General features: G+C 43.4%; 1 protein-coding gene across 1 annotated transcript; it reads left to right on the top strand.

Moving 5' to 3' along the window:
• Positions 1-251: 251 nt before the first annotated feature.
• Positions 252-25,741, top strand: top3a (DNA topoisomerase III alpha). Its single transcript, XM_078558402.1, has 19 exons — positions 252-656; positions 5,714-5,773; positions 6,942-7,015; positions 7,390-7,465; positions 7,805-7,913; positions 8,710-8,853; positions 9,299-9,469; positions 10,036-10,136; positions 11,508-11,582; positions 12,760-12,842; positions 13,490-13,697; positions 14,949-15,134; positions 15,692-15,821; positions 18,062-18,175; positions 19,077-19,242; positions 19,702-19,845; positions 20,577-20,699; positions 20,794-21,449; positions 21,911-25,741. Exons 1-19 carry the CDS (start codon positions 519-521, stop codon positions 22,033-22,035), a joined length of 2,883 nt encoding a protein of 960 aa, XP_078414528.1. The 5' UTR covers positions 252-518; the 3' UTR covers positions 22,036-25,741.

Raw genomic sequence — 25,741 nt, 5'->3', positions numbered from 1 at the left:
GAGGACTAATATTTTTGGAAGACCAAAGTCCCCCCGATGCTGGAGATCTGAAATAAAAAGTTGAAAATGCTGCAGATCAGGCAGCACCTGTGGAGATAGAAACAACATTAACGTTTTAGGTCTGCGACCTTTTGTCAACCGAAACGTTGGCTATTTCTTTATTTTTGGCCCTTGTGTTTTCTGTTTTTAGTTCAGATTGCGAACACCTGAACTTCTTTTTCTATTTCACCTTTTATTTTTATTTTGTTTATGTGACACGGGCCGCAAACCCCTTTGAAAAATATGGGAGTGTGTTTATTGACAGTGACCTGGACGTACAGCACCCAGATATCAGCTGCAGGTGAGCGGCTGTCAATCACAAGTGGGCGGGTTCCTGTGGTTGCTCGGCCATCTCCCAGGGCACGCGCACGTTTGGTGTCACGGACAGCGCTAAATGGCGGGTAAGGGTGGCGCGACTTTTGAGGGGACGCCATGGTAACCAGGCCCGAGCCCTCGACTGGGCCTGACTCCAGTTCGGTATGATATCGGTGTTAAGCCGGATGATGAGCAGCGTGATGGGCCGGCGGCTGCAGGCCCGCCAAGTTCTGTGTGTGGCCGAGAAGAACGACGCGGCCAAAAGCATCGCGGATATCATGTCGGGTGGCCGCTTCCGGAGGGTAAGAGGAATAAACATTGCTTTCGTTGAAGTCTGCCTGTTATAATTTCAGCACCAGTTATCGGAGAAAACAGCTTCCTAACTACCAGCCTTGTTCCTTGATGATGTCCTTGTTTAGGATCCGCCTGCCCCTTTGAGTTGAAATTTGCGTGGTGTTGCCACTTGGAGTTAGACTGTGGAAACTTTGGAGGGTACTATAGTCTGTAACCATTTCCATCTAGAAGCAATGCTTATGTATGTTTTTAATTTTAACATTTCTAAAACTTGCTCAATCAAAACTAGCGAATCTGCTGAAGATGTCATAGACAAAAGGACAAAGGGGTGTTGACGGTGGTGCTATTATCTAAAGGATGTGCTAATGGTGACATTAAGGGTAGAAAGCAGGGTGAGCAAGTGACAGATGGCCCTAGTGGCGCGAAATGGGCTAAAAGGTGGGGATGAAACAATAGGTCGAAGTAAATTTAAAAATAGGGAAAAGAAAAATATATTTGTAAAAAAAATTATAAATTATTGGGGAAAGGGGGTGGGCATGGAGGAGAGAGTTCATGATCTGAAATTGTTGATCTCAAAATTAAGTCCGGAAGACTGTAAGGTGCCTAGTCGGAAGATGAGGTGCTGTTCCTCCAGGTTGCGCTGAGCTTCACTGGAACATTGCAGCAGGCCAAGGACGGACATGTGGGCATGAGAGCAGGGTGGTGTGTTGAAATGGCAAGCAACAGGGATGTCCGGGTCATGCTTGTGGAAAGACCGAAGGTGTTCTGCAAAGCAGTCACCCAGTCTGCGTTTGGTCTCTCCAATGTAGAGGAGACCGCATTGGGAGCAGCGAATGCAGTCAACTAAATTGAGGGAAGTGCAAGTGAAGCGCTGCTTCACTTGGAAGGAGTGTTTGGGCCCTTGGACGGTGAGGAGGGGGGAAGTAAAGGGCAGGTGTCGCACCTTCTGCGGTTGCATGGGTAGGTGCTGTGGGAGGGGGTTGAGGTGTAGGGGGTGATGGAGGAGTGGACCAGGGTGTCCCGGAGGGAACGATCCTTGCGGAAAGCCGCCGGGGGGGTGAAGGGAAGATGTGTTTGGTGGTGACATCATGCTGGAGTTGGCTGAAATGGCAGAGGATGATCCTTTGAACCCGAAGGCTGGAGGGGTGATAAGTGAGGACGAGGGGAACCCTATCATGGTTCTGGGAGGGAGAGGAAGGTGTGAGGGCAGATGCGCGGGAGATGGGCCAGATATGGCTGAGGGCCCTGTCAACCACCGTGGGTGGAAAACCTCGGTTGAAGAAGAAGGAAGACATGTCAAAGGAACTGTTTTAGAAAGCGGCATCATCAGAACAGATGCGACGGAGGCGAAGGAACTGAGAGAATGGGATGGAGTCCTTACAGGAAGCGGGGTATGAGGAGCTGTAGTCGAGGTAGCTGTGGGAGTCGGTAGGCTTGTAATGAATATTGGTGGACAGTCTATCACCAGAAGTTGAGACTGAGCGGTCAAGGAAGGGAAGGGAAGTGTAAGTGATGGACCACGTGAAAATGATGGAGGGGTGGAAATTGGAAGCAAAATTAATACATTTTTCCAGATCCAGACGAGAGCATGAAGCGGCACCGAAGCAGTCATCGATGTACCAGAGAAAGAGTTGTGGGAGGGGGCCTGAGTAGGTCTGGAACAAGGAATGTTCCACAAACGCCATAAAGAGACAGGCATAACTGGGGCCCATGTGGGTACCCATAGCCACAACTTTTATATGGAGGAAGTAAGACGAGTTTAAGGAGAAATTGTTCAGTGTGAGAACAAGCTCAGCCAGACGGAGGAGAGTAGTGGTGGATGGGGATTGTTCGGGCCTCTGTTCGAAGAAGAAGCTGAGAGCCCTCAGACCATCCTGGTGGGGGATGGAGGTGTATAGGGATCGGACGTCCATGGTGAAGTGGAAGCGGTTGGGGCCAGGGAACTGGAAGCTGTTGATATGATGTAGGGCGTGAGAGAAATCGTGGATGTAAGTGGGAAGAGACTGGACAAGGGGAGAGAGAATGGAGTCAAGTTAGCAAGAAATGAGTTCCGTGGGACAGGAACAGGCTGACACGATCGGTCTGCCGGGACAGTCCTGTCTGTGGATTTTGGGTAGGAGGTAGAAGCGGGTCGTCCGAGGTTGGGAGACTGAGGTTGGAAGCTGTGGAAGGAAGATCTCCAGAGAAGATGAGGTCAGTGACAGTCCTGGAAACAATGGCTTGATGTTCAGTGCTGGGGTCATGGTCCAGGGGGAGGTAGGAAGAAGTGTCTGCGAGTTGACGCTCAGCCTCTGAGAGGTAGGGGTCAGTGCGCCAGACAACAACAGCACCACCCTTGTCAGTGGGTTTGATGACAAAGTCAGGGTTGGACCTGAGAGAACGGAGTGCGGCAAGTTCAGAAAGAGACAGGTTAGAGTTGGTGAGAGGAGCAGAGAAATTGAGACGAATGATGTCACACCGACAGTTCTCAATGATAAGATCAAGAGCAGGTAAAAATCCAGAGGGAGGGTTCCAGGTGGAGGGAGAATATTGAAGGCGGGTAAAAGGACCCGTTGATCGGGGAGAAGACTCCTGCCCAAAGAAGTGAGCACGGAGACGGAGGCGGCGGAAGAAGAGTTCAGCATCGTGCCAAGCCCGAAATTCACTGAGTTGAGGGCGTAAAGGTATGAAATGGAGGGGCTAGATAAGGGTAATGTGGTTCATACGCTGTACATAACTTTCAAAAGGCGTTTGATAAAGTAACTCATAACAGGCTTGCTGGCAAGTTAAAGCCCATAGAGTGACAGCAATGATATGAAGTTGGCTGAATGACCGGAAATGAGAGAGTAGCGTTGAACAGTTGTTTTTCAGGCTGGAGGAAGGTATATAGTGGAGTTCCCCAGGGGCTGGTTGTAAGGCCACTGATATATCTTAACCTAGACTTGGGTATGCAGGACACAATTTCAAACTTTGCTGATGAAACAAAACTTGGAAATATTGTGAATTGGGAGGAGGATAGTGATAGACTTCAACAGGACATAGACTGGTGGAATGGGCAGATGTGCAGCAGATGAAATTTAATGCAGAGAAGTGTGAAGTGGTACATTTTGGCATGAAGGACGAGGAGAGGCAAAATGAAGAGTGCAGTTCTAAAGGGGTTGCAGGAACAGAGTGACCTGGGAGTAAATGTGCACAAATTGTTGAAGGTGGGAGGGCAGATTGAGAAAGTGATTAAAAAAGCATACAGGATCCTGAGCTTTATGAATAGAGGCATAGAGTGTAAAAGCGAGGAGATTATGATGAACCTTTATAAAACACTGGTTTGGACTCCACTGGAGTAGTGTGTCCAATTTTAACCACCACACTTTAGGAAGGATGTGAAGGCTTTAGAGAGGGTGCAGAAAATATTTATGAGAATTGTTCCAGGGATGAGGAACATCAGTTACATGGATAGATTGGAGAAATTGAGGTTGTTCTCTTTAGAGAAGAGAAGGTTGAGAGAGATTTGATAGAGCTGCTCAAAATCATGAGGGCTCTAGACAGAGTAGGTAGGGAGAAACTGTTCATGTTGGCAGAAGGGTCAAGGACTGGAGGATACTGATATGAGGTGAATGGCAAAAGACCCACCAGTGCCATGAAAAACGCAATGAGTGGTTAGGATCTGGAATGCAGTGCCTGGAAGTGTGGTGGAAGGAGATTCACTCCTGGCTTTCAAAAGTGAATTGGATGAGTGCTGATGAGAGAAAATTTGCAGGGCTATGGGGAAAGGGTGTGGGTGTGAGAGTTGCTCTTGCGGAGAGCTGGCATGAGTCCAGACTTGTGGTCCAAATAGAATCCTCCTAGCTCTAACTATCCTATCTATCATTGTATCTTCCGTCTGAATCTAAGTATTCCCAGTCACCTTGGTGTGTCCAGCCTTTGCTCTTCCACCAGTTCCACCCCTCTCATATCCTCTACCCTCCAAATCACTGATGATTTCCCACTGACTGACCCCACATCTATTTTTGACTAACTCCCATTACAAATTCCCTTTTTTCCTGGATGCTGAAGTTGTTGCTTTTTTATTTCCCCCCCTCAGTTTCTCCAGCAGGTGTTGAAGTAGTAGTTGTTGCATGACTGGTCAGCTTGCTTATTCCTTGCATTTACAGCACTCTGTTCACTCTGCTAGTTTGCCTGCATGTATTTTAAGTCAGCTGTGATGAGTTTGACATGTAACTGTGTTACCTCGGGCGTTGTTCATGTGCACCAGCTTTGATTGAGTGATCTCACATACTAATTGTTGGGAAGCCTTACCAAAACCTATCATATAGTGTGTGTGTAGGCATTTAAAGATTCCTCTCCCCCTCATCCGTCCGTGTGTTAGTGCAGTGACTTGTTATGTAGGCATTTAAAGATCCCTCTCCCCCTCATCCAATGAAATCATCAGTGGCTTTACATCTTTGGGATTTTTCCTTTATCTCTCCTCTCCTGCAAATAGGTGGCAGATGTTTCTGGGCCTGGATGTATTGGATCAAATAGGTGCAGGGCAGGAAGGATCAGATGCCCGTAAGGGAATGTGAAGACTTTTCAAGCAATTAATTTAAAAATGGCAGGAATTTGGGTAACAGCTGTGCAATTCTCCTGGCAATGCAAGAAAATCTGGTCCAGTGATTTGAGCTGGATTAGGGACTGAAGAACGCTGGGTACCCTCGGGTACTCATGAAAGTGTCCAGGCTGTGAATTTTAGCAGGCATTTCAACTATTGGGATCATTACAGCTGAGCCAAATTTGTCTTCACCAGATAACCTCACGGATGCATTCTTTCTGGGACTTTCATTTGATAACAGTTGAGAACATGATTCCTGGATTTTTTTTCTCTAATTCTCTTGGCTACTGCTGTTTTTCTGATAAAGATCAGTGAGTTCATCATAAGAGCAGTACCATGGAGCCTGGGTTTTCTAGTCTTTAGAGTTCAGTAGCAGCCCAAGTGATGTCCTGACTTGAATTGGGAAGCTCCGGCATGTGTTTTGATGGTTTGGCTTATTTGAATTTTATTTAATTTCCAAATACTGCTTCTCAATAATCTTCCTGTTTTTGCTTCAATTAGAGAGAAGGACTTTCAAAATTCAACAAGATCTATGAATATGAGTATCATCTATTCGGTCAGGTATGTTTTTCTTAAAAACTCTTCTGGAATTTTCTTTTGTTCATCTCTTTTCTCACTGTGACATCTGTTGTGAGAGGTAGGGTCTGAGTGACTGCTCACAAGCCTCAGCCAGAGGTTTGTCTGATCCGGCACTAAGAGGGGTTACAAGGGTGACGGCAGGGTTGGAGGACAGTGGTATGCATGCAGTGAATAACTCCGAACTATTTACGCCTCCCCCTTCCTAAGCTACTCATAATGGTAGAGCTCGGGTGGGTACTGCCAATTGACCATGTGTATTGAGTGTCCGTAACAGGCTGTGGTGTTGAAAGCCAGTTAGTGAAGGGTAGAACTTAAGCTAATCTTTACACTATGCGCATTTATTTACGGAATTACATATTACAAGCATTCATCTTGAACCCAAGTACCACAGTTTCAGTCTGTGCCAATTTATAAAGGCATAAGTAAATCTCCAGTTTATGCCCACCACATGCATACAGTTGGACACAATTAATATACAACTAACATGTGCCACAATGTTGCTTCCCTCTGGGCGTTGTAATTTTTTGAAAATTCCTAGAAATGGAGGTGTGATTTTGGACAGTAGAAAGACTACCTGTAATCTCACATTTCTGTTCCTCGTGTACAGTTAAAAAGAAAAAGCAGATTGTTTTGATAAATATATGTTGGACCACCAAACTGACCTCCCCAAGCACTTCATAGTCTTATGAAAATTAGGGATGGCCTCTTGGAAATCAAACATGGAATGGGGATATAGAAGTGCTAGAATTTTGTGAGTTGAAAGTGGAATGATTTTAAAACAAAAACTGCTTTTAAAACTGCTTCACTTGGGAGGAATGACCAGGAGGAGAGGTGCAGTGTACTACTTCTATACTGCTACACAAAACCAGATTCAAAACCTTTAACCCACTGGTAGAGGGCAGCAGAGACCATCCACTGTTGTCAGATCCTGCTACAGCTCAGTTTAAAATCGATATTAAAGACAAGATAAATGGAGAGAGTCTTTCAGGAAGTGAGTGAAAATATATTTTCTTTCTTTGGCCGTGTGCAAGGGTGTGGGACAGTAAAATCTAAAAATGGGAACACAAAAACATGTGTAATGTAAAGTTTACTTTGTTGAGCTCACTCAATTTTTTTTCTTTCTCTTCCTCTCATGCCACCATGAATACAGAATGTTGCTGTAGTGATGACCTCTGTCTCAGGTCACCTCCTCGAGTTAGAGTTCAAATCACCTTTTCAGAAATGGTAAGTTTTTATGTAAATATGAAGCCATGCTGAGACTCATCTCATGTACAGACCTCTGTCAGCAGGTAGAGGGAGGCTGATCTCAGCATTGGGAGATGGTGCAGCCTGTTCTCATAGCCCACTAATCAGATGTACATGGATGGACTGTAAACTATATGCCAACTTAAAGTGATATAACTTTAAACTATCTACGTAGAAGCAAAAATCTTATTATAATTTTGTTTATTCACTCCTCTGTGTCAGAAGAATACAAAAATCATCCTGTCCTCATTTTAAACAAACAATTTTCAGAATTCAGCAATATCTCTCAATAAGAAGAATCTGTTTGGTAAGTCTGGATTTTGCTCATTGAAGCTTTTGTTTCTGATATCTAGGCGCAGCTGTAACCCTGTGACTCTCTTTGATGCTGAGGTGGAAAAGTACTGCCCAGAGAGCTATGTGGATATTAAGGTACGCTAATTATCATATCAATGGCTCAGGATCACGTGCTGCACATATGCTTTACTGTGTATCAGATCCATTCTGTACCTGTTGTGGGAGTGTTTGATGGGACAGAGAGCTTTACACCATATTCAACATGTGCTGCACCTGCCCTAGCAGTGTTTTATGAGAGATTGAATGTTGGAAGGGAGGAAGTGCTCTATTCCCGTGTTATCACCTTGATGATCAGATAAATGAATGAAATTGTGTAAATTTAAAATAATGAATCTTTGCATAATGATGTTTGATCAGCAGTTTATCACATAACATAATCGTTGTAGCTGATTCTTGGCTTCTGTTTGTTTGTAGAGAACCCTGGAGCGAGAGGTGAGGAAATGTCAGGCCCTGATCCTTTGGACTGACTGTGATCGTGAAGGGGAGAACATTGGATTTGAAATTGTTCACGTGTGTAAAGCAGGTTTGTGTACACTGGTGTGATGGCACGCTTTATTAGATCCTAATAGCATGACGTGTGCCAGTGTGTTTCAGTAATCATTGAAGAATTTTATAGAAATCTCTATTGATTTTGGGTGGCAGGTGGGAAAAAGGATTTACTCTTTCACTCAGCCTCCTGTTGGGGTCTCTGCAGGTCAGGCAGTGCCTGGAACCAGACAGCTTTCTAACCTCTGCTTACCCTACCCTGAACTGACCAACACAAATCAAGCAAGAGGACATGGCAGCTATATCTATCACTAAATACTCAGTGGTGTTGGTATCGACGATGGCATCCTGTGCTGTAATGTTTTGTCGTCATCTCTGCATTTTATTTAGAACATAACTGATGACGCCAGTGTCTGTATTAAACGTGAGTTCGTGAATGCAGTTGGTGAAGAGGACTCACTTGGCTCAGTTGTGGTAGCCTCACAATTGTCCAGTGGGAGCTGCATTACTTGGGACAGTCCTGAGGGATACAAATCAGAATGAGATGTGATCCTCGTTGCACAGTGAGCTAGTCGATGTTAGCCAGGGTGGCACTGCAGTTGGTGTTCGAGTGTCTCTGAGGTGTGGAGAAGACAAATGGCTGATCTTGGCAGGGAGATGCTGGCAGGCTGACATCTGGCAAGGACTGGGATTGGGTGAAGCTGTTTGTAATTTCTAGTTTCTATTGTTTATTCTTTTGGAAAAGCTTGGTGTGTTGCTGGAAGACTTTGCTGCAATGTTTGAGGAACTGATTTGTTAATGATGGTCACTCTGCCTTGTCTTTCCCTGGGCAGTGAAGCCCAATCTACAGGTGTTGCGAGCACGATTTTCCGAGATTACACCTCGCGCTATCAGACAGGCCTGTGAGAATCTGGTGGAACCTGATCAGAAAGTGAGCGATGCTGTCGATGTAAGACAGGAGTTGGACCTTAGGATAGGTAAGGAGCCCAAAGGAACTTCAATTTCATTTGTTTGCCCTGTGCTTTTCCATGTGAAAATAACTTGTAAGTTCACACAACAATCCCCAGCAACAGCCCCCCACCCCCACTCTGCCCAATCCTCCAAAAACTTTGTTCTTACCCAATTTCAGTGACTCCTACATGGACCACTTAATTTGTTTTGGTGGTGTTAAATGTTAAATGTTGAATTGTGATCAGGAGAACCCCCCATGTCACCTGTACAAGTAGAGGGGACCTTAGTAATACAGTGCACTCTCAGTATTGTGCTGAGGTGTCAGCCTAGATTGTGCACATGCCTCTGGAGTGAGGTTTGAACCCACGATTGATCGAGAATACCACCAAGTGAGTCTAGATGACAGAAATGTAACTGAAATTTGCCTTTGCAGTGCTGATTGAACTGAGTTGTGTAATTTTATCTATATAGGTGCCTCATTCACCCGGTTTCAGACCTTGCGACTACAGAAAATATTCCCGAACGTGCTGTCAAATCAGCTCATCAGCTATGGCAGCTGTCAGTTTCCTACGCTGGGGTTTGTGGTCGAGCGTTTCAAAGCGATCCAGGCTTTTATCCAAGAAACATTCTATAAAATTAAAGGTATGGTGTAGCTGTTGGATGTTTCTGAACCCTGTTGAAAGTGCGTGTCAGTGGGTATTAAGTGACAGGGGGATCATGCTCTGGTATGTTGCCCCTGCCTGCTTGTACAGTTGAATAGCCCAATGATGTTCACATATAAGAAGTGATAACTTGGGGTGAGGTATGCAGAGAGATGGAGTGTGTGAAATCAGTCCCTAGAATGAACCTCTGCAAGGAAGGAGGAAGGAAAAAATAGTGTTGATTCCAATGAGTACAATACAATGGATTCTGTATTAAAAGGTCATTGCTGCATGTTAGTTCTGTCAATTAAATGGTAGTCAGATATTTCAATAATTGAAGTCCAAACTACTGAAAAAGCAATTATGGACCCATGCCCAAAACATTGTATATCCAGATTCTGAAGAGATGGATAACTGGATAAGTACCTTTTGGTGACAGGTGCATTTTTACAGAGTTCCCTTTTTTCTATTTTGCTAACATGGTGTGGGTGATCAGGGTCCAGTCTTTGTTGTGGACTTTTTTCATGCCAGATGTGCCAGATATCAGCCAGGAGTTTTGCTTTTCAGTTACCCATGAGACTGAAGATGGAAACGTAGAATTTAACTGGAAAAGACATCGCCTCTTCAACCATACAGCATGCCTTGTACTTTACCAGATCTGCATGGAGGTGAACACGTATTTCATTCTGATTCTCCTGAATTCCTAAAATATTTGGAAGTAGGAGGAGGATAGAAAACTGGATTAAAAATTGGCTGGGAGGGAGGAAATAGAGAGAAGTTTTTAAAGGTTATATTTCACTGTAGTTGGAAATGGGTTGTGGTGTCCCATGGGGTTCTGTTCTGGGACTACTTCTATTCACTATTAATGATTTGGATATAGGCTCAGAGGGAGTACAGATGATGCAAAAATAGGTAGAATTAATTCTTTAAAAGAGCAAAGGAAGCTGCAAAGCGATGTTGATAAGATTGAGGACTTGTCTAAAAAGTGTCAGATGGCATTCAATATGCTTGAGTGCAAGGAGATGCAGTTTGGTTTAAAAAATCTATCATCAGTAATTGTGTGTGAATCGAAATAGTGCTGTGGGATTTGGGGAACAGCTTCACAGGATATTAAAGATAGCTCGAGGTGATATGGCTGTGGAAAAATTAAATACAGAAACTAATATAGAAAAATAAATAGAAGTAATGATAGAAAATGCTGGAAATTTTTAGCAGCTCAGGAAGCATCTGTGGAGGAAGAAAAAGACATAATGTTTCAGCTTGATGACCTTTCATCAGAATGGAAACAAATGAAATTCTAGGTTTTATCTTAAGGGTGCAGAGTATGAACACAGAGGTAATGATGAGCTTGTATTAACCTTAATTAGACCTCTTTGTGTATCGGGCTCCACCTTATTGGAATGATATTGAGATTTGTCAGACGGTAAATTGCAGATTCATTAGAATGCTGCCTGAAGAAAAACTTTAATAATTGGGTCTTTCTTGATAGAATAACACAATTATAATAGAAGTGTTTAAAATTCTGAAGGGATGGGACAGGTTAGATAGAAAAAAACTGTTTCCAGTCATTGAAAGGCCTAGAACGAGAAGCAATAGAGACAAGATTAAATGCAAGAGATTTAGAACAGTGGAAGAGATAAATCTTCACACACAATTGTGAAATTCCCATTGTGTTTGAGGCAGAAACTCCAAACATTCTGGCTTAGTTTGGATAGGTGGATGAAGGAAAATAGGATTCAACAAAATGGGAACTGGATGCGTAAATGTGATTGAATTATCTCCGACCCCTGAGTGAAACAGTTTTGTGTGGTTGAGCTTGTGGCTCTTGGGAAGCCTATTCTGTAGAGGTAGGGGTTGGTGAAAGGACTGTGAGTGAAACCCAGTTAATAGGATAATATTTCACTCACAGCCTCTCAACTGTTAGTTGCACAGGATGTTATTTAAGTAAATCCAGAAAAAAATAATTAGCACCTCAGTTTTGTAAAGATTTTGTATGCTTTTTGAATGCTCCCTTGATATCTTTTCTTTGCTGATCATAGGATCCGGTTGCAACTGTACTTGATGTCTTCACTAAACCAAAGAGCAAATGGAGACCTTTACCCCTCGATACTGTGGTGAGTATCTGGATGTAGGACAAGTTCTATTGTTTAAAAAAAACCTGCTATCGTGATTAACAATGTTTTTTTGGAAAAAAAGAATGGGCCTGTATCGAAATATGGTTGTGACGTGCTGCAGCAGCATGAGTTTCAGATGTTAGTTTCTGTTTTAATGTTTTTATATTGAATGCCGTCATTCTATGCTTTTTAAGGTTATTTATAACAGAATGCTACCTGCTACTTTAACTCAACGGGTTTATGTAGTGACATGCAAACCAGGAAAATTCCAGCTTTTGACCCCTGGTCTGTGCCAGGTTAGCTGATCTCAGCCAGGCCAGTATTTTCACCTTGCTGTGTCTGGGTTAGAAGGGAGAGATGAACTAGCACTCCCGGTCACTGTCCAGGGACCCCTGACAAAAGTCCTAGGATGTTCAATGAGAATTAGAAATGACCTCCATGGCCAACACTCACTGTTGAAGCTCATGTTTCAATATTGACCATTGTGTAAACTTAGAGCACAGTTGGCAGCTATGGGACATTAGGCAAGCGAGGATTCAGTGACATTAGGAGGGAAGGACCGTGTGCTTCCCTGTTCTGAAGATCCAGGGAGGGGTAACCACAGCTGAGTTTGACCCTGCCTCAATACCCACACACTCCAATCGCTGCAGAGAAATGGTTTATAACTGAGCCCCAAGACTCCTGCCTTTTCTTTATCAAGCTCAAGCTTTGAAAAGTTATCAAAATTCTCAATAATTTCATCAGGCTACAAGAGTATAAAGGGTTTGGTGAGTTTGTTCTCCATTGTATGTTGAAGCATGATAGTACTCAGCTGGTTAATTATGGAGTGTACATTTTGGTTAGTATCTGAAAACTCAAACAAAACATGAGATATCTGTCATTGGTGATTGTTATGAATGTACAGACTGGCACAACACATGACAGACTGAACATGAGGGTTTTTTAACATTGATCCTGTATGTCCTCTCTGTCTCCTTCAAAAGCACCTTTTAAATTTGTTTTTGGTTACCTTCCCCAATCTTTCTCCACTTAATGCTTCATCTCTGCCTTTGCCTGGAAGAAGCCTTTTGTGGCCATTTACTACATGCAAGGATTGGTTGTTAGCAGAAAGTACCTGAATGATCTTAATAAGGACTGGAATTTGAATTTTAAAGAACAAATTCTGTTTATAAAACAGGAACTGGAGAAGTTGGTTTCAAGGAAGCTGAAGATCAATGCAAAGGAGACTATGAGGATAGCGGAGAAGCTGTATACACAAGGGTGAGGCTCTGTGTGCTGTTGCACTAGCTGTTTTCAGAATATATATTTTACTGTATGAGAAATGTTAACTTTTTTGCATGGTATTTGGAGCCTTATGCAGGCCCAGCTCTACTCTCAATCTCTCTCCCTTGGCCCTGCTCTCTTACTACACTTTCCCCAGCCTTTAAAATCTTTTCGAAGTTTCTTCCATTGTGCCTTTAGTCATATTTCCTGACTCTGCTATATTTGCTTGGCATCTGCTTCTGCTGAAGCACTTTGGGCCACTCACTGAATTAAATGTACTGTATAAATGTGAGCTCTGTGTGTGAACGGTAAGTCAAGAGAAGGGGAAAAATGAGTTAAGTTCGTGTGTATACTTACTTCTGCTGCGAGGTGCCTAGGTGTGGAAGGTGGGTCAGGCTGGCTGTGTTACCCTTACCCATGTAGTTGTATCATTTACAGAGACTTACTGTCCAGACTTATGTTAAAAAGTGGATGGTTTGGGTGAGATGCGGGGGGTTGCTGCCCTTTGCACTCCACCTCAGCATGAATCAGTCTTTGGGACAGAAGGTGAGTAAGATTAGAGCGGGATCGAGAATGCTTGTGATGCGAAAGAAATCGCTCAGTTTGCAAACTCATCACATTGCTCCTTGTTTCTGTTTGTGCAGGTACATTAGCTACCCTCGCACTGAAACCAACATCTTCCCCAAGGACCTGAACCTCTCCACATTGGTGCAGCAGCAAACTGTGGACCCACACTGGGGGACATTTGCTCAGGGTATTTTGGACAGAGGTGGGCCAACACCCCGAAGTGGAAGCAAGTCAGACCAGGCCCATCCACCTATCCATCCAACTAAATACACCAACAACTTGCAGGTAATGACTCTGTCTTATAACTGGTGTCATTAACAATGCATTGTAACCTTGCTTTGCTTGTTTGATCTACTTTAAGAGTGACCCTATCTTGGGGAACTTTGTATGCAAATAACTCTGGAAATGGTGAGAATTTTAAATTCTTTTTATCAAATTAAAAGCTTTTTTACAAAAGAAATTGTTATGGGAGGGGTCATGTGGGCTGTGGAGGGTTGGGAGGGAAAATAGAGCAAGTTGCTCCCAAATTTAACTGACTGCAGCCGAGTCAGGGGAAGTGGGTCTACTTTTGACCTTTGACAGATGTCTGTTACACAAAGACTAATAGGGAGAGCATACAGGGGAAAAAGAATTAAATGCAATTTTAAAACGCTGAGGCAGCAGACAGCACTAGTTTGGTCTATTTGGTAAATGGAACGTTTTATGGATAGAGAACCACCCACTGCCACAGTTACATTGTGTTCAGGCACAGGGAGAGTGCAGTCAAGCTGAAAGACTGATCGGAAAAGTAACACTGTGATGAAAGATTAGAGGAGCTTAATCTCTGCAGTCTGTACAGGCTGAGGGCCCACCTCACTAAGGTGCATAAAGTGATACAGGTATAGCTGAGGTGAACCCAGAATGTTCAAGATAAATCAGGCAGTGGGACCAGAGGAAGTAAACTTAAATGAAAACTCAGAAGTAGTTAGGAAACATGTCCACATTCAAAGAATGATGAGCTTGTGATCTGTTGTGCAAGGCAATGGGGAGAGTCTTCAGGGTGTTCAAAATGTAATCGGCTGTTGGTCTGGGAGAGTTGGACTGTATTTGCATCATAACTTTAACATTGATGTGAAGTGGTTTTGCCTTTGTAATGACATGCAACTTGTGCTGTCCAAATCCCCTCAGTTGGCCATGTTTTGTGGCCCTTGCAGGGTTGGGGGAAGTGGGGGTGACGGTGTGGAGCAGAACCTGCAGCCCTGGGGAGGGGAGGGGAGGGGGGTGGGGTTGGATGGGATGACCTGACCTGTGACTGACCCTGCAGCACAGGGTGTGGTGGCGGCGGCAGGCTTACCTGTGACTCACAGGATTCGGGAGGTCTGACCTTTGGCCCATGGGGTAGGGATGGGCTGAGTTGAATGACACATGTTGCAGTCCATTCTGTTTGGAATATACTGAACCATCAGAATACTTAGTGTGTGAGTGTATAGTACTTAGTGTAGTAATTTTTTTTTATATACATATTTAGATTTACTGAATATTTTCCTTTTTTTTTAGGGAACTGAACAGCGTATTTATGAGTTTGTCGTGCGCCATTTTCTGGCATGCTGCTCCCAGGATGCACAGGGACAGGAAACCACAGTGGAGATAGACATTGCAGGAGAGCTCTTTGCTGGTTACGGCTTAATGATTATTGCACGGAATTACCTGGAGGTTTATCCATATGACAAATGGAATGCTAAGGTATTGAAGTAAAGACATTATTGTCTGTTTTCCCACCCCACCCTGATCACAGCAGGGGATAGTTTATTGTATTGCAGATTGCTGTCTGGTTGGGGCAAGTAATTATCATTGTATTGGGGATTGGAGCAAAATTGTAAAACTTGATTAGCAATTTGATTTATTTGTTCAGGGATGTAGCTTACAATTAGCCTCAACACTGCTGGACCAGGGAGGCGTTCCTGCTCCTGCTCTGGTTGGACATCTTGTAATGTTCAGCTGATAAATCTGTTGGTGTTAGTGTACGTCAGAGTTTGGGGGTGGGGAAATGTGACAGGATTGGGTCTAACTGTGAATCATTTTGCAGTAAAAAAAAAAATGCTGAAACCCACTCGAGGCTTGCCCACGGAGGATTGTTCGTATGGAAAGGAGAGTATAGCTGGTAAAAATAATAATGGAAGGTTGGCAGGCTTCCAGAGCTCATCCTGGTCCTCAGCCAAGGGACATCTGGGGAGATTGGGGAAAAGAAGTGATTGTTTAGGAGTTTGTGTGGTTCTAAAATGATGGGATCTCTGTTCCAGGTCATACCTGTGTATGAGAGAGGCAAGAAGTTCCAGCCCACTACTATTGAGATGGTCGATGGAGAGACAAGTCCACCCCAACTCCTAACTGAGGCTGATCTTATTGCCCTGATGGAGAAGCATGGCATAGGTTAGTCTGAAGCCCGAGATTCATTTTATTAAGGGGCCTTCCTTGGCTCAATGGCTGAATGTACTGCCTGGTATGATTCTGAACCATGTTGGATCTTGGGTTTGATGCCTGGTTTTTGCAGAGAAAGTGGCCATTGCTGTTAGAGATTGGAAAATAATTCCTGCTACTGTTTGCTATCCAATTGCTCCTGCTGGGATTGGAGTATGTGGACATTGGGTGAAGGCAGTTTCAGGGCTTGAATATGGTTTCCTTAACTCTGCTTTAACGTTTAGAGGTTTTCTCCTATTTTGCTGGAATGGGTTTTTGATTTAGTTTGTATTAAATGCAATGGAGTTTGATTCAATTCACAAAGGGTTAAGTCCAGAGAGAGGGGTAAGCTATCTGGGAGGTTCAGAAATACCAGTTGAATCTGTCACCTCAGATCTGTCCTGTCTTTCCACATTCAGGCCATTGAGTACATTCTAGAGCCATTCATGTCAGAATCGTTTTTATTCAGTATTCCCAGCAGAAGCTTTAGCTAACCAGACTATTTAATTCCTTCATCCCCAGCAAAGCAGGAGGTTTCTTATTCAAGGTAGTAGCTTTGATTGGCAGCTTGTTGAGCCAATCCACAACAACGCAGAGCTGAGGGAGAGGTCAGAGATCAGCCTTTCCCTTTCTGCCTCTGGAAAAGTCAGTGTAAAGCAAATCAATACCTGGAACAGCAAGAGAGAGGTCGGTCTTCTTGTAAGCCAAAGACTGACTTGAGAATACATTTGACAGGTTAAGTAAAAAGCTAATGCCAGCCAGTGTAGAGACTGCTAATTTGTAAATTGAGTTTGGCTCATCAGTACATGCATACGAGTATACGAATTGGTGGTGGTGTTCCTGTGTATATGCTGCCCTTGTCCTAGATGGTAGTGGTCATGGGTTTGGAAGAGGCTCCTTAGGTAGCACCTTCCAAACTCATGACTGCTGCCATCTAGAAGGACAAGGGCAGCAGATACTTGGGAACACCACCACCTGGAAGTTCCCCTCCATGCCGCTCACCATCCTGACTTGGAAATATATCGCTGTTCCTTCACTGTTGCTGGGTCAAAATCCTGGAACTCTCTCCCTAACAGCACTGTGGGTGTACCTACACCACATAGACTGCAGCGGTTCAAGAAGGCAGCTCACCACCACCTTCTCAAGGGCAATTAGGGATGGACAATAAATGCTGCTCTAGCCAGTGGCGTCCACATCCTGTAAATGAATTTTAAAAATGAATTAGGAGTAGGCCACTCGGCCCCTCGAGCCTGCTCTGCCATTCAATAAGATCATGGCTGAAATGATTGTAACCTCAATCCCACATTCCTGCCTACCCCCGATAACATTTCACCTCTTGCTTATCAAGAATCTATCTAGCTCTGCCTTAGAAATATTCAAAGACTCTGCTTCCACCACCTTTTGAGGAAGAGTTCCAAAGACCCATGACTCTTGGAGAGAAAATTTCTCCTCATCCCTGTCTTAAATGGGCAACCCCTTATTTTTAAACAGTGACCCCCTAGTTCTGGATTATCCCACAAGAGGAAACATCCTCTCCATATCCACCCTGTCAAGAGCCCTCAGGATCTTATATGTTTCAATCAAGTCGCCTCTTACTCTTCTAAACTCCAGCAGATACAAACCTAGCCTGTCCAACCTTTCCTCACATGACAACCCACCCATTCCAGGCATTAGTCTAGTAAACGTGCTCTGAATTGCTCCCGATGCATTTACAACCTTCCGTTAATAAGGAGACCAATACTGTACATAGTAGTCCAGAGGTGGTCTCACCAATGCCCTGAATAACCGAAGGGGCAAAGTGGAATTTTTTCTTATTTTCCAAGGTACAAGAAGTCATAAAAAATATATGCATTTTTTAGTTTTTCTGCACTCGTGTTTTGTGCAAGCTAAACCAATTTGTTGGAGAATGGTCGGCCTGCTGCTGCAAGAGTGATTTTTGGTTTGCTTTCTGAGAAGAGAGAAGCATGCATGTGGCAGTGTGTGTCAGATCAGAGTGTCAGTACGTGTAACAAAAAGTTATTACAGTTCCTGCATTGTTTAATTATATATTGAGCAATAAAGATGTACTTTGGGTCATAAGGGCCGTGAGGTCTGTTTATGGGAGTGACTGGTGACACTGAACTGAGTGTCTGAGTCTGGGTGTGACCGAATGCATTAGATCCTAGTGCTGTGGGGCTATGTTACCACTGACATGTATATTTGTTTCCTCTCAGGGACTGATGCCACTCATGCAGAACACATCGAAACTATCAAATCCCGAATGTATGTGGGCTTGACGCCGGATCAAAGGTTCCTCCCAGGGGAATTAGGAATGGGACTGGTGGAAGGTGACAGCAAAAGTTCTAAAGTATTTTTAACACATTTTATTTTCTGAAATCATATTTTGAAGCACTTTATTTATAGATTTAATTATAAATCGAGCTTCTTCACTCAGTAACCTCTAACCTGGTTCCCCTTGGTGAAGTTAACTTAAGTGAATTAATAAATTATACTGCCTATGTGAATAATGATTGAGTGAGGGGGAGGGAGCCGGACAGCTTTCACCAGTTAAAAAGGGCACGGTCTTTGGATTGGAACTAAAGCCACTAAAAATCCAAGAAAAATGTCACACAGATGCAGGGCTTTGAGAATATGGAATTCGCTGTCCCAGATGGTCATTGATGCAGAATCAAATCGGGTGTTTAAAAGAGAGAAATATCTATTAGGGAGCAAAGGTATTTAGGGATATGGCAAGAGACCAGGAAACTGGGTTGACAGAAAGAACTGCTGTAACTATCAGGGTGGTGCAGCAAGACCAATGGGCTAATGTTCCTCCATTCTTGCTTTCCATTGTGTTGGGACAAGGACATACTTGCATTAACAGAGCAGCTTATCATGTAATTGAAATCTTAAAGTGGTACTATGCTGTGTTGCTTGAAGGGTAGTGACTGTTGCTTAGTAGGGTAAGAGATTGCTTTAGGCTGTCTGGGTGTAACTTTGTGTGAGGGAAAGGTTGCTTCCCAGACAAGGGTACCTGACCCTGCAACTGACCCTGCAACTGACAAACCTATCTACCTCCCCACTCCCAAAATAATGGGCACTGGGATTTGAACTCTGTTGTTCCAGTTGGAGTACCTCTCAGCTTGTGTATTACAGGTACTCCAGCTTAATCCCACACAGATAAATGCTGACATCCTTATATCAAGCAGTGTATGTCTGGAGTGGTGACTGTTTGTGCTTCTGCTGCAGGGTATGACTCCATGGGATATGAGATGTCTAAGCCAGATCTACGAGCTGAGCTTGAGGCAGATCTGAAGCTGGTTTGCGAGGGCAAGAAGGACAAGTTTAGTGTGTTGCATCAGCAAGTTCAGAAATACAAGCAGGTGTTCATCGAGGCAGTGACAAAGGCAAAGAAGTGAGTGTGTTTTTAAAATACTCATTCTTAGAATGTAGGTGACACTAGCCTGGTTGGCATTTATTGCTCATGCCCAGTTGTGCTGTAACATTAGATACAACTCAGGGTTTTGTTTGGCCACTTCAGAGCACAGTTAAGAGTCAACATGTTGGTGTCACATATTAGCCCAGACCAGGAAGGGATGGCAGGTTTCTGTCCCTAAAGGACATGAGTGAACCAGTTGGGTTTTTATGACAATCTGACAGATTCATGATCTCTTTTACTGAGACCAACTTTTCATTTCTTCTGCATTGTTTTTATGGCTGAATTTTCTCAAACTGCCCTGGTAGGACTTGTTCTTGAATTCTTTAAATTATTAGTCTGTGCTTCTGAGGGTTGTGCAAGCTTTTGGAGCATTTTATTTTGAGCTACATGACAGTGAAGCACAGACACTAAGTGCTCGGTGATGTGTTTTGACAGGCTGGATGAGGCTCTATCCCATTACTTCGGGGAGGTGACTGAAATTACACAGTCCGAGGAGTTCCTAATGGAGATTTCGGAACCTGTTAGAAAATGTCCTCAGTGTGGTAGGGACATGGTTCTCAAACCAAAGAAAGATGGAGGGTAAGTCTATCCTTATATATAGGAACAGGAGGATGCCATTCCACTTCTTGAGCCTATTCTGCCATTCAGTTAGATCATTGTTGATCTTTACCTGAATTCCATTTACCTGCCTTTGCTCCATTCCCTTGATACCCTTACTCAACAAAAATCCTTCTGGTCACACCCTACCTCTGGCTCCCTGTTGCTGTCGTGTCCTGATGCTGTCACTTGGTGGTGATGCTCTTGGCAGGCTCCCCAAATGTTCCTCACTTGAGCATAATTAGTTAGGAGCACATGTAATATTGTATCTTCCCATTGATTCACCTGTTTAAGAAAACAGTTTTCAAGGACTTCAGTAAACTCCCTCATACCCCACTGTTCCAGAAGATTAAAATGCCCCACAATTGTGCAATGCCATAGCACTAATCTCTGTTTTTATTCCCTGATGCCTTAGAACATATACTTGCCATTAATTTTTCCTCCTTTCTATGCTGCAGATCCACTAGTCTGTCAATTCCAGTCCCATCCTCAGCAGTGTGTGAATCTCCCCTGGTAAACAGTGTGACCCAATTCCACTGTGAATCTCTCCTGGTGTATTTATTCATGGGCTCAAATCTATTAATGCTCTCCCTTTTGAAATTCACTTCATAAATTTCTGCACTTCTTCTCTTCCATTAAAATGCTCCTTTAAAGCCTATGTTTAAAACCAAGTTATTGTCACCTGTCATAATATGTTTTGTTCTTGTTTGCAGGTTTTACCTTTCGTGTACAGGGTACCCAAACTGCAAGTCTGCAGTCTGGTTTCCTGACTCTGTTCTGGGGGTCAGCAGAGATGAGAGTGTGTGTCCCACATGTAAACCCCACCCTATTCACAGGTAAGGACTATAGTATCAAAATATAAACCCAACAGCTGTTACAGTTGTTTTCTTTTGAGAATGAATGGTTACTTTATTTATTCTGAATTTTCAGGCTAAAGTTCAAGTTCAAACGAGGAAGCATGCCTCCACTGGTTCCCCTGGAGTTTGTTGGTTGTATTGGGGGGTGTGATGAAATGCTAAGAGAGATCTTGGACCTGAGGTATTTACGAGGAGCATCACAATCAAACAATCGAACTGCCAACCATGTGCCACAGAGCAGGTCAGAGACCCGGTCGTTCCGGGATCATAGGAACACTGTGCCCAAGCATCAGGAGGTGGCTGTGGCACCAATGTCCAGGACTGTTCCTTCACAGATGGCAACTGATAACGTAGTTGTTTGCAACTGTTCCCAAGACGCACTGCTACTGACCGTTCGGAAGGAAGGACCGAACCAGGGGCGGAGGTTTTATAAATGCAACGCGGGCAGCTGCAACTTCTTCCTGTGGGCTGACCAGGATGTGGGTGACTCTGGCCGAGGCGGATCGGTCGGTAGGGGGAGTGCGGCCCCTGGTGCAGGGGGCTTCCGTCGTGCCGGAAGCAATGGAGCCTCTGGTGGAGGGGAAACAGTGTGCACATGCAATCAGTTAGCAGTGACACGCACGGTGCAGAAAGACGGACCTAACAAGGGACGGGCGTTCCATACCTGCTCCAAACCCAGAGACCAGCAGTGTGGCTTCTTCCAGTGGGCTGATGAGAATGTTCCACCAGGTACATGTCCTTGTTTCTTCATCGATCATCCTGTCCAGCACCACTCACTGGCAAATTGTAGCTCTACAACTTCTTTCTGAAATCCCATAGTCTGTGACGTAGTTTGTAATTCATGTGTGCGGATAACGTGTGATTTCATGTGTATAGCGTGTATACATGAGAAAACGAGAGAGTTATTTGAAGTCATAAAAGATTTATAGAGGGACAGAAGTGTCAATTTAAATCCCTCATTAGCCACTTTTTACTCCTGTTGTTTATTGTTAGCTTAGCTGTTGGCCTGGCTGAGGGGAGCTGAGAGCATTGAATGGTGCCACCAATTAGATATCTAGAAACCATTGTTTTGGCCTGGAGTGAGTGAAATAAATGACTACTTCACCCTGAAACGATTTTAAGTCATTCACAAGAGAAGGCACTCGTGGCATTCAAAGCTCGCAATCTAATTTTTTTTTCTCCTATCTCAGGGGTGACAAATAAACGGCAGGATGGAAACTCCTCAAGAAATGGTCCGACTGCAAAGAAGCCACGATCCTGTGGGCTGTGTCACCAGCCGGGACACACCAGAACAAAGTGCCCCCAAAACCGGTGACTCTTTCTGCAGCACTGACATTTGGCAATAAACTGGAAACTCTGACTGCAGAGAAAGCTACAAGCTTCACCATTCTCTGGCCTTTCCTGCCAAAGCCAACGGAACCCCACGCAAACAGCTCTTAATGTGCTGCCAGCCTTCAAGTAGAGCAGATAGCCTAATTCCTGTTTTCACTAATATAGACTTTTCTTTGTACAGCACCTGGTTATATGTTGCTGAAGCACAGCCACTCTGGTGATGTCGGGGGCGGATGTGTGGTGTGAGACGGTGATGAACCATCTGGGACCCGCTGCTACACTCTGCTGGGTGCCCAGTTGAAGGCTCTGGAAACAATATGGGCGCCGTTACTAAACCCAGTCATCAGAAGCCTCCGATTCAAATCCCCATCTGTGAATTTTATTCCTGAAAATGGCGTTTCTGCTTTTGGTGAATTGGAACCATTCTGGATTTGGTGCATTTCACAACGTGAGGAGTCTGGGGGTTGGTGGGGGAGGGTGGTGGGTGGATTGAAATTAATAGGAACGATGATTTTAGTCAGAGGTCCCTTTTGTCTGAATTTTAACAGGCGTTGACTGATCAGAGAATGACTTTTTGATTTCAGCTCCTCACACTGAGACAGGGTAATATTCAGACATGCTGCAGGGTTATTTTTCAGTTTAAGTCCAAGTTCAAGATGTTGGTATTTTACTTTTGTTTAAAATCACCTGGAAATATCAGCCATGTTTGTGGAGCAGGCTGGCTATGTTAGTAAATTGTTGTACTAACCACTGTGGCTTCTTTTTCACATCATGCACAAGTTTGTGACTAAGGAGTAAGTTAGAGGCAGCATCATTACTGATTTTACTGAAGTGTAGTGCAAGTGTGAAACTTACTTTCCATATTCCCTTGATTCTGGAAAAAACAACAAATATTCTAAGTTCTGTACTTTAGTTGTGGCTGGGGAGAGTGTTTCTGCTATATAATGTTGGGGATTCAGTTCTGGTGGGTACAGGTCTCAGACTACAACACTGGGGCACTTTGGAGGATATAGCTCTGTCACTGTATAATACTGGAATACAGTCTCTATCCGTCACTGTCCTGTATAACACTGAAGTAAAGTCCCGGTGGGTACAGGTCTTGTTACTGTAGAACACTGGGGTACACTGCTGGTGGGCATAGGTCTCACATTATAACACTGGGCTACAGCACCTGTGGGTGCGTGTTCATCAGTAACACTGGTGCAGTACAGCATTAATGACTATTGTGCTGTTTCCCTCTTGTGTTAATTGTGCCGTGATAGTACTTTCCTGGTTCTGCCTGGTGTTTGTATGTGGTTTATTACACTGATTCTATATTTCTACAGTGTTCACTTCTGTGTTAGGTTTCTTTCCTTGTTCACGTGCAGCTGTTACCCCATAGAACTGGCCATTGGGAGCTGTGACTGGCTCTTCGGGGTTTGACTTGGGTCCTGAGCTCTCTGGGATGAGTTGTAAATGTTAACACCTGTCTTAATTGGTGGTCAGCATCCCAAAGCCAGGTATAGCTTGTGTAGCTGTCACTTAGCCATGAGACTTGTTCAGTTATAAACAGGTAGTAGAGTACTGGGAGAGAGGGATATAGGACCTTTAGGAATAAATATTGAAAATCAGTTACATTTTAATACTGAGCTGCTGTTGACTTTAGTATTTTAAAATTTTGAATATTATAAATCAAATTTCTTTTCCAGAGAAGTTGGTTGATCTGTTTTCATGGCATTTAATCTGAAAGTAATGTCCCAAGGATATTACGGATTAACTATTTGTCTCTTGCATGTTTAGCACATGATTCTCTGCCAGTGTACAACATTATGGCTGAGGAAATTAAATAAATTTGTAATCCATGTCAAAACATCAGCTGTCCCAATTTTTTATAAGAACAGGATGAGGCCATTCAGCTCTTTGAGCCTTTCTCACCTTTTGATGAGATCATGGTTGATCTCTGCGTTTTTACTCATCTTGCATATTAACTGTTTCAGCAGAATACCTTTGGCCCACCTAGTCTACCTAACGGCAGTATTTCCTTGGTGTATTTCTAATAACCCTGAACCCCACTTGTAGTTCCTGCCAATCCTCATTCATACAAACGCTAGTAATTTATATGTATTTTTAATTATACAGGAGTAAAAGGAGTACAAAGAATAATTGGTAAAGCAGCACTCTATTTGTACATTACCTTGATTTATTTCAAAATAGTGTCCAAGATCTTGATTCTTTTCAGAATCCTTTTTACAGTAATGAGGATAGTTTGATTTTGGAGATGATTATATCAAATGCAACAGATCAGCATTTTGTAGCAATTGGAATACTTCCCTGATATTATATCAGCTCATAGCCTTTATCTCTTATAACATTAATCATCTTTTGGTTATTTATTTATAATCGTGTTGTTAATCTCCAACATTGGCTTTTATTGCAACAGATTTGCTCTATTTGGGAGTAGGTCTTTTTGATAATATAATGCAGATCAGCCATGATCACATTGAATGGTGGGATAGGCATAATGGGCTGAGTGCCTCCTACTGTTCCAATGGTCTATAAATGATCCTAGCAAACAGAAACCTGTTGTAATCAATTTTCTTTCTTACGCTGTAATTTGTAGCCTTCTGTGGAATGGGCTGTCCTGTTATTCAGTGGTCTTGTCTGGCAAACTTTGGACATTGTGTTCTATTATTACATCATGTTGACGGAATAATTTGTGATCACTGGTGTCCATTTATTCTGTTCCTGGGAAAATAGATTTCATTCAGGCTGAAGACCCTCCATGTCAAAACACATACTATAGGTCAAAACAGAAACATTGCTGTGAAGCGGGGGGGGATGTCCATTGGTCAGAACAGGAGCACTGCTGCAAGTGGTTGTCCATTAGCCAAAGTTGGATTATCTCAGTTTATGCTGAGTCTTGCCCCAAGATTGTTGTCAGATACAGCCAGGGCAGGCAAGTTCAATATCACCTCACTACCCTAAAACTTCTACCAATGAAAAGGATGAGCAATGTCCAGGAAACACAATCCTGACAGACGTATATCACCCTTCCTTGAATAGGTCACCTATCCTGGAATTCTATCCCTAACACCACACTGGGAGCACCATCGCCACATGGACTAGTGGGTCAAGGAGAAGATTCACCACCGCGACCACCTTAAAAGGCGAATAAGGGTGTACAATAAATGCCAGCCTTGCTAGCGACATCAACATCTCAAGAACAAATTTAAAATAATTTGCACTGGAGGCCTAAAATAGATGTATCAATTACAGTTTATTGATGAATGATTATTATTGGTTGTGCAATTTAACATTCTGCACAGTAGCCACTATTTGTCACTGGTAATTACCAATTACAAGACATTTAGGCAACCTAACGCCAATCAAAAATAAATTTAATAGAAGTGTCCCTTTTTTAAAAGGGAAACTTAAACTATTGTTTTCTGTGCCTACAATGCATGCTAGTTCCTCCTTGTGTCCATTTGTGTAAATTTTCTGTGACCGTTCTGTCCTTTGCAAACTATCTAAAGAATAATTACATTGTATAGGACATTTTTTTTCAATCTACTAGCACAGATCTCCTGGTTAATTCACAAGATGTTGTTTTATGAGGAAGGACAGCTGTTATGTAATGTGTATATTATGCTGCTATGATGGAACTATGTGTCTTTAAACCCAGATTATAATGATAAATGTGTGGTCACTCA

Source organism: Cetorhinus maximus, chromosome 15 (genome assembly GCF_964194155.1).
Source record: "Cetorhinus maximus chromosome 15, sCetMax3.hap1.1, whole genome shotgun sequence".
NCBI lineage: Eukaryota > Metazoa > Chordata > Chondrichthyes > Lamniformes > Cetorhinidae > Cetorhinus > Cetorhinus maximus.
The sequence above is the reverse complement of the archived record's forward strand: the minus strand, read 5'-3'. Positions and strand labels throughout refer to the sequence as shown.

Bases quoted from the DNA above. Each gene is read 5' to 3' on its own strand.
- top3a (XM_078558402.1), top strand. From the start codon at position 519: ATGATATCGGTGTTAAGCCGGATGATGAGCAGCGTGATGGGCCGGCGG. The intron at 15,135-15,691 runs GTATTGAAGTAA...TCTCTGTTCCAG, and splicing joins ATGACAAATGGAATGCTAAG to GTCATACCTGTGTATGAGAG. The intron at 15,822-18,061 runs GTTAGTCTGAAG...GTTTCCTCTCAG, and splicing joins GATGGAGAAGCATGGCATAG to GGACTGATGCCACTCATGCA.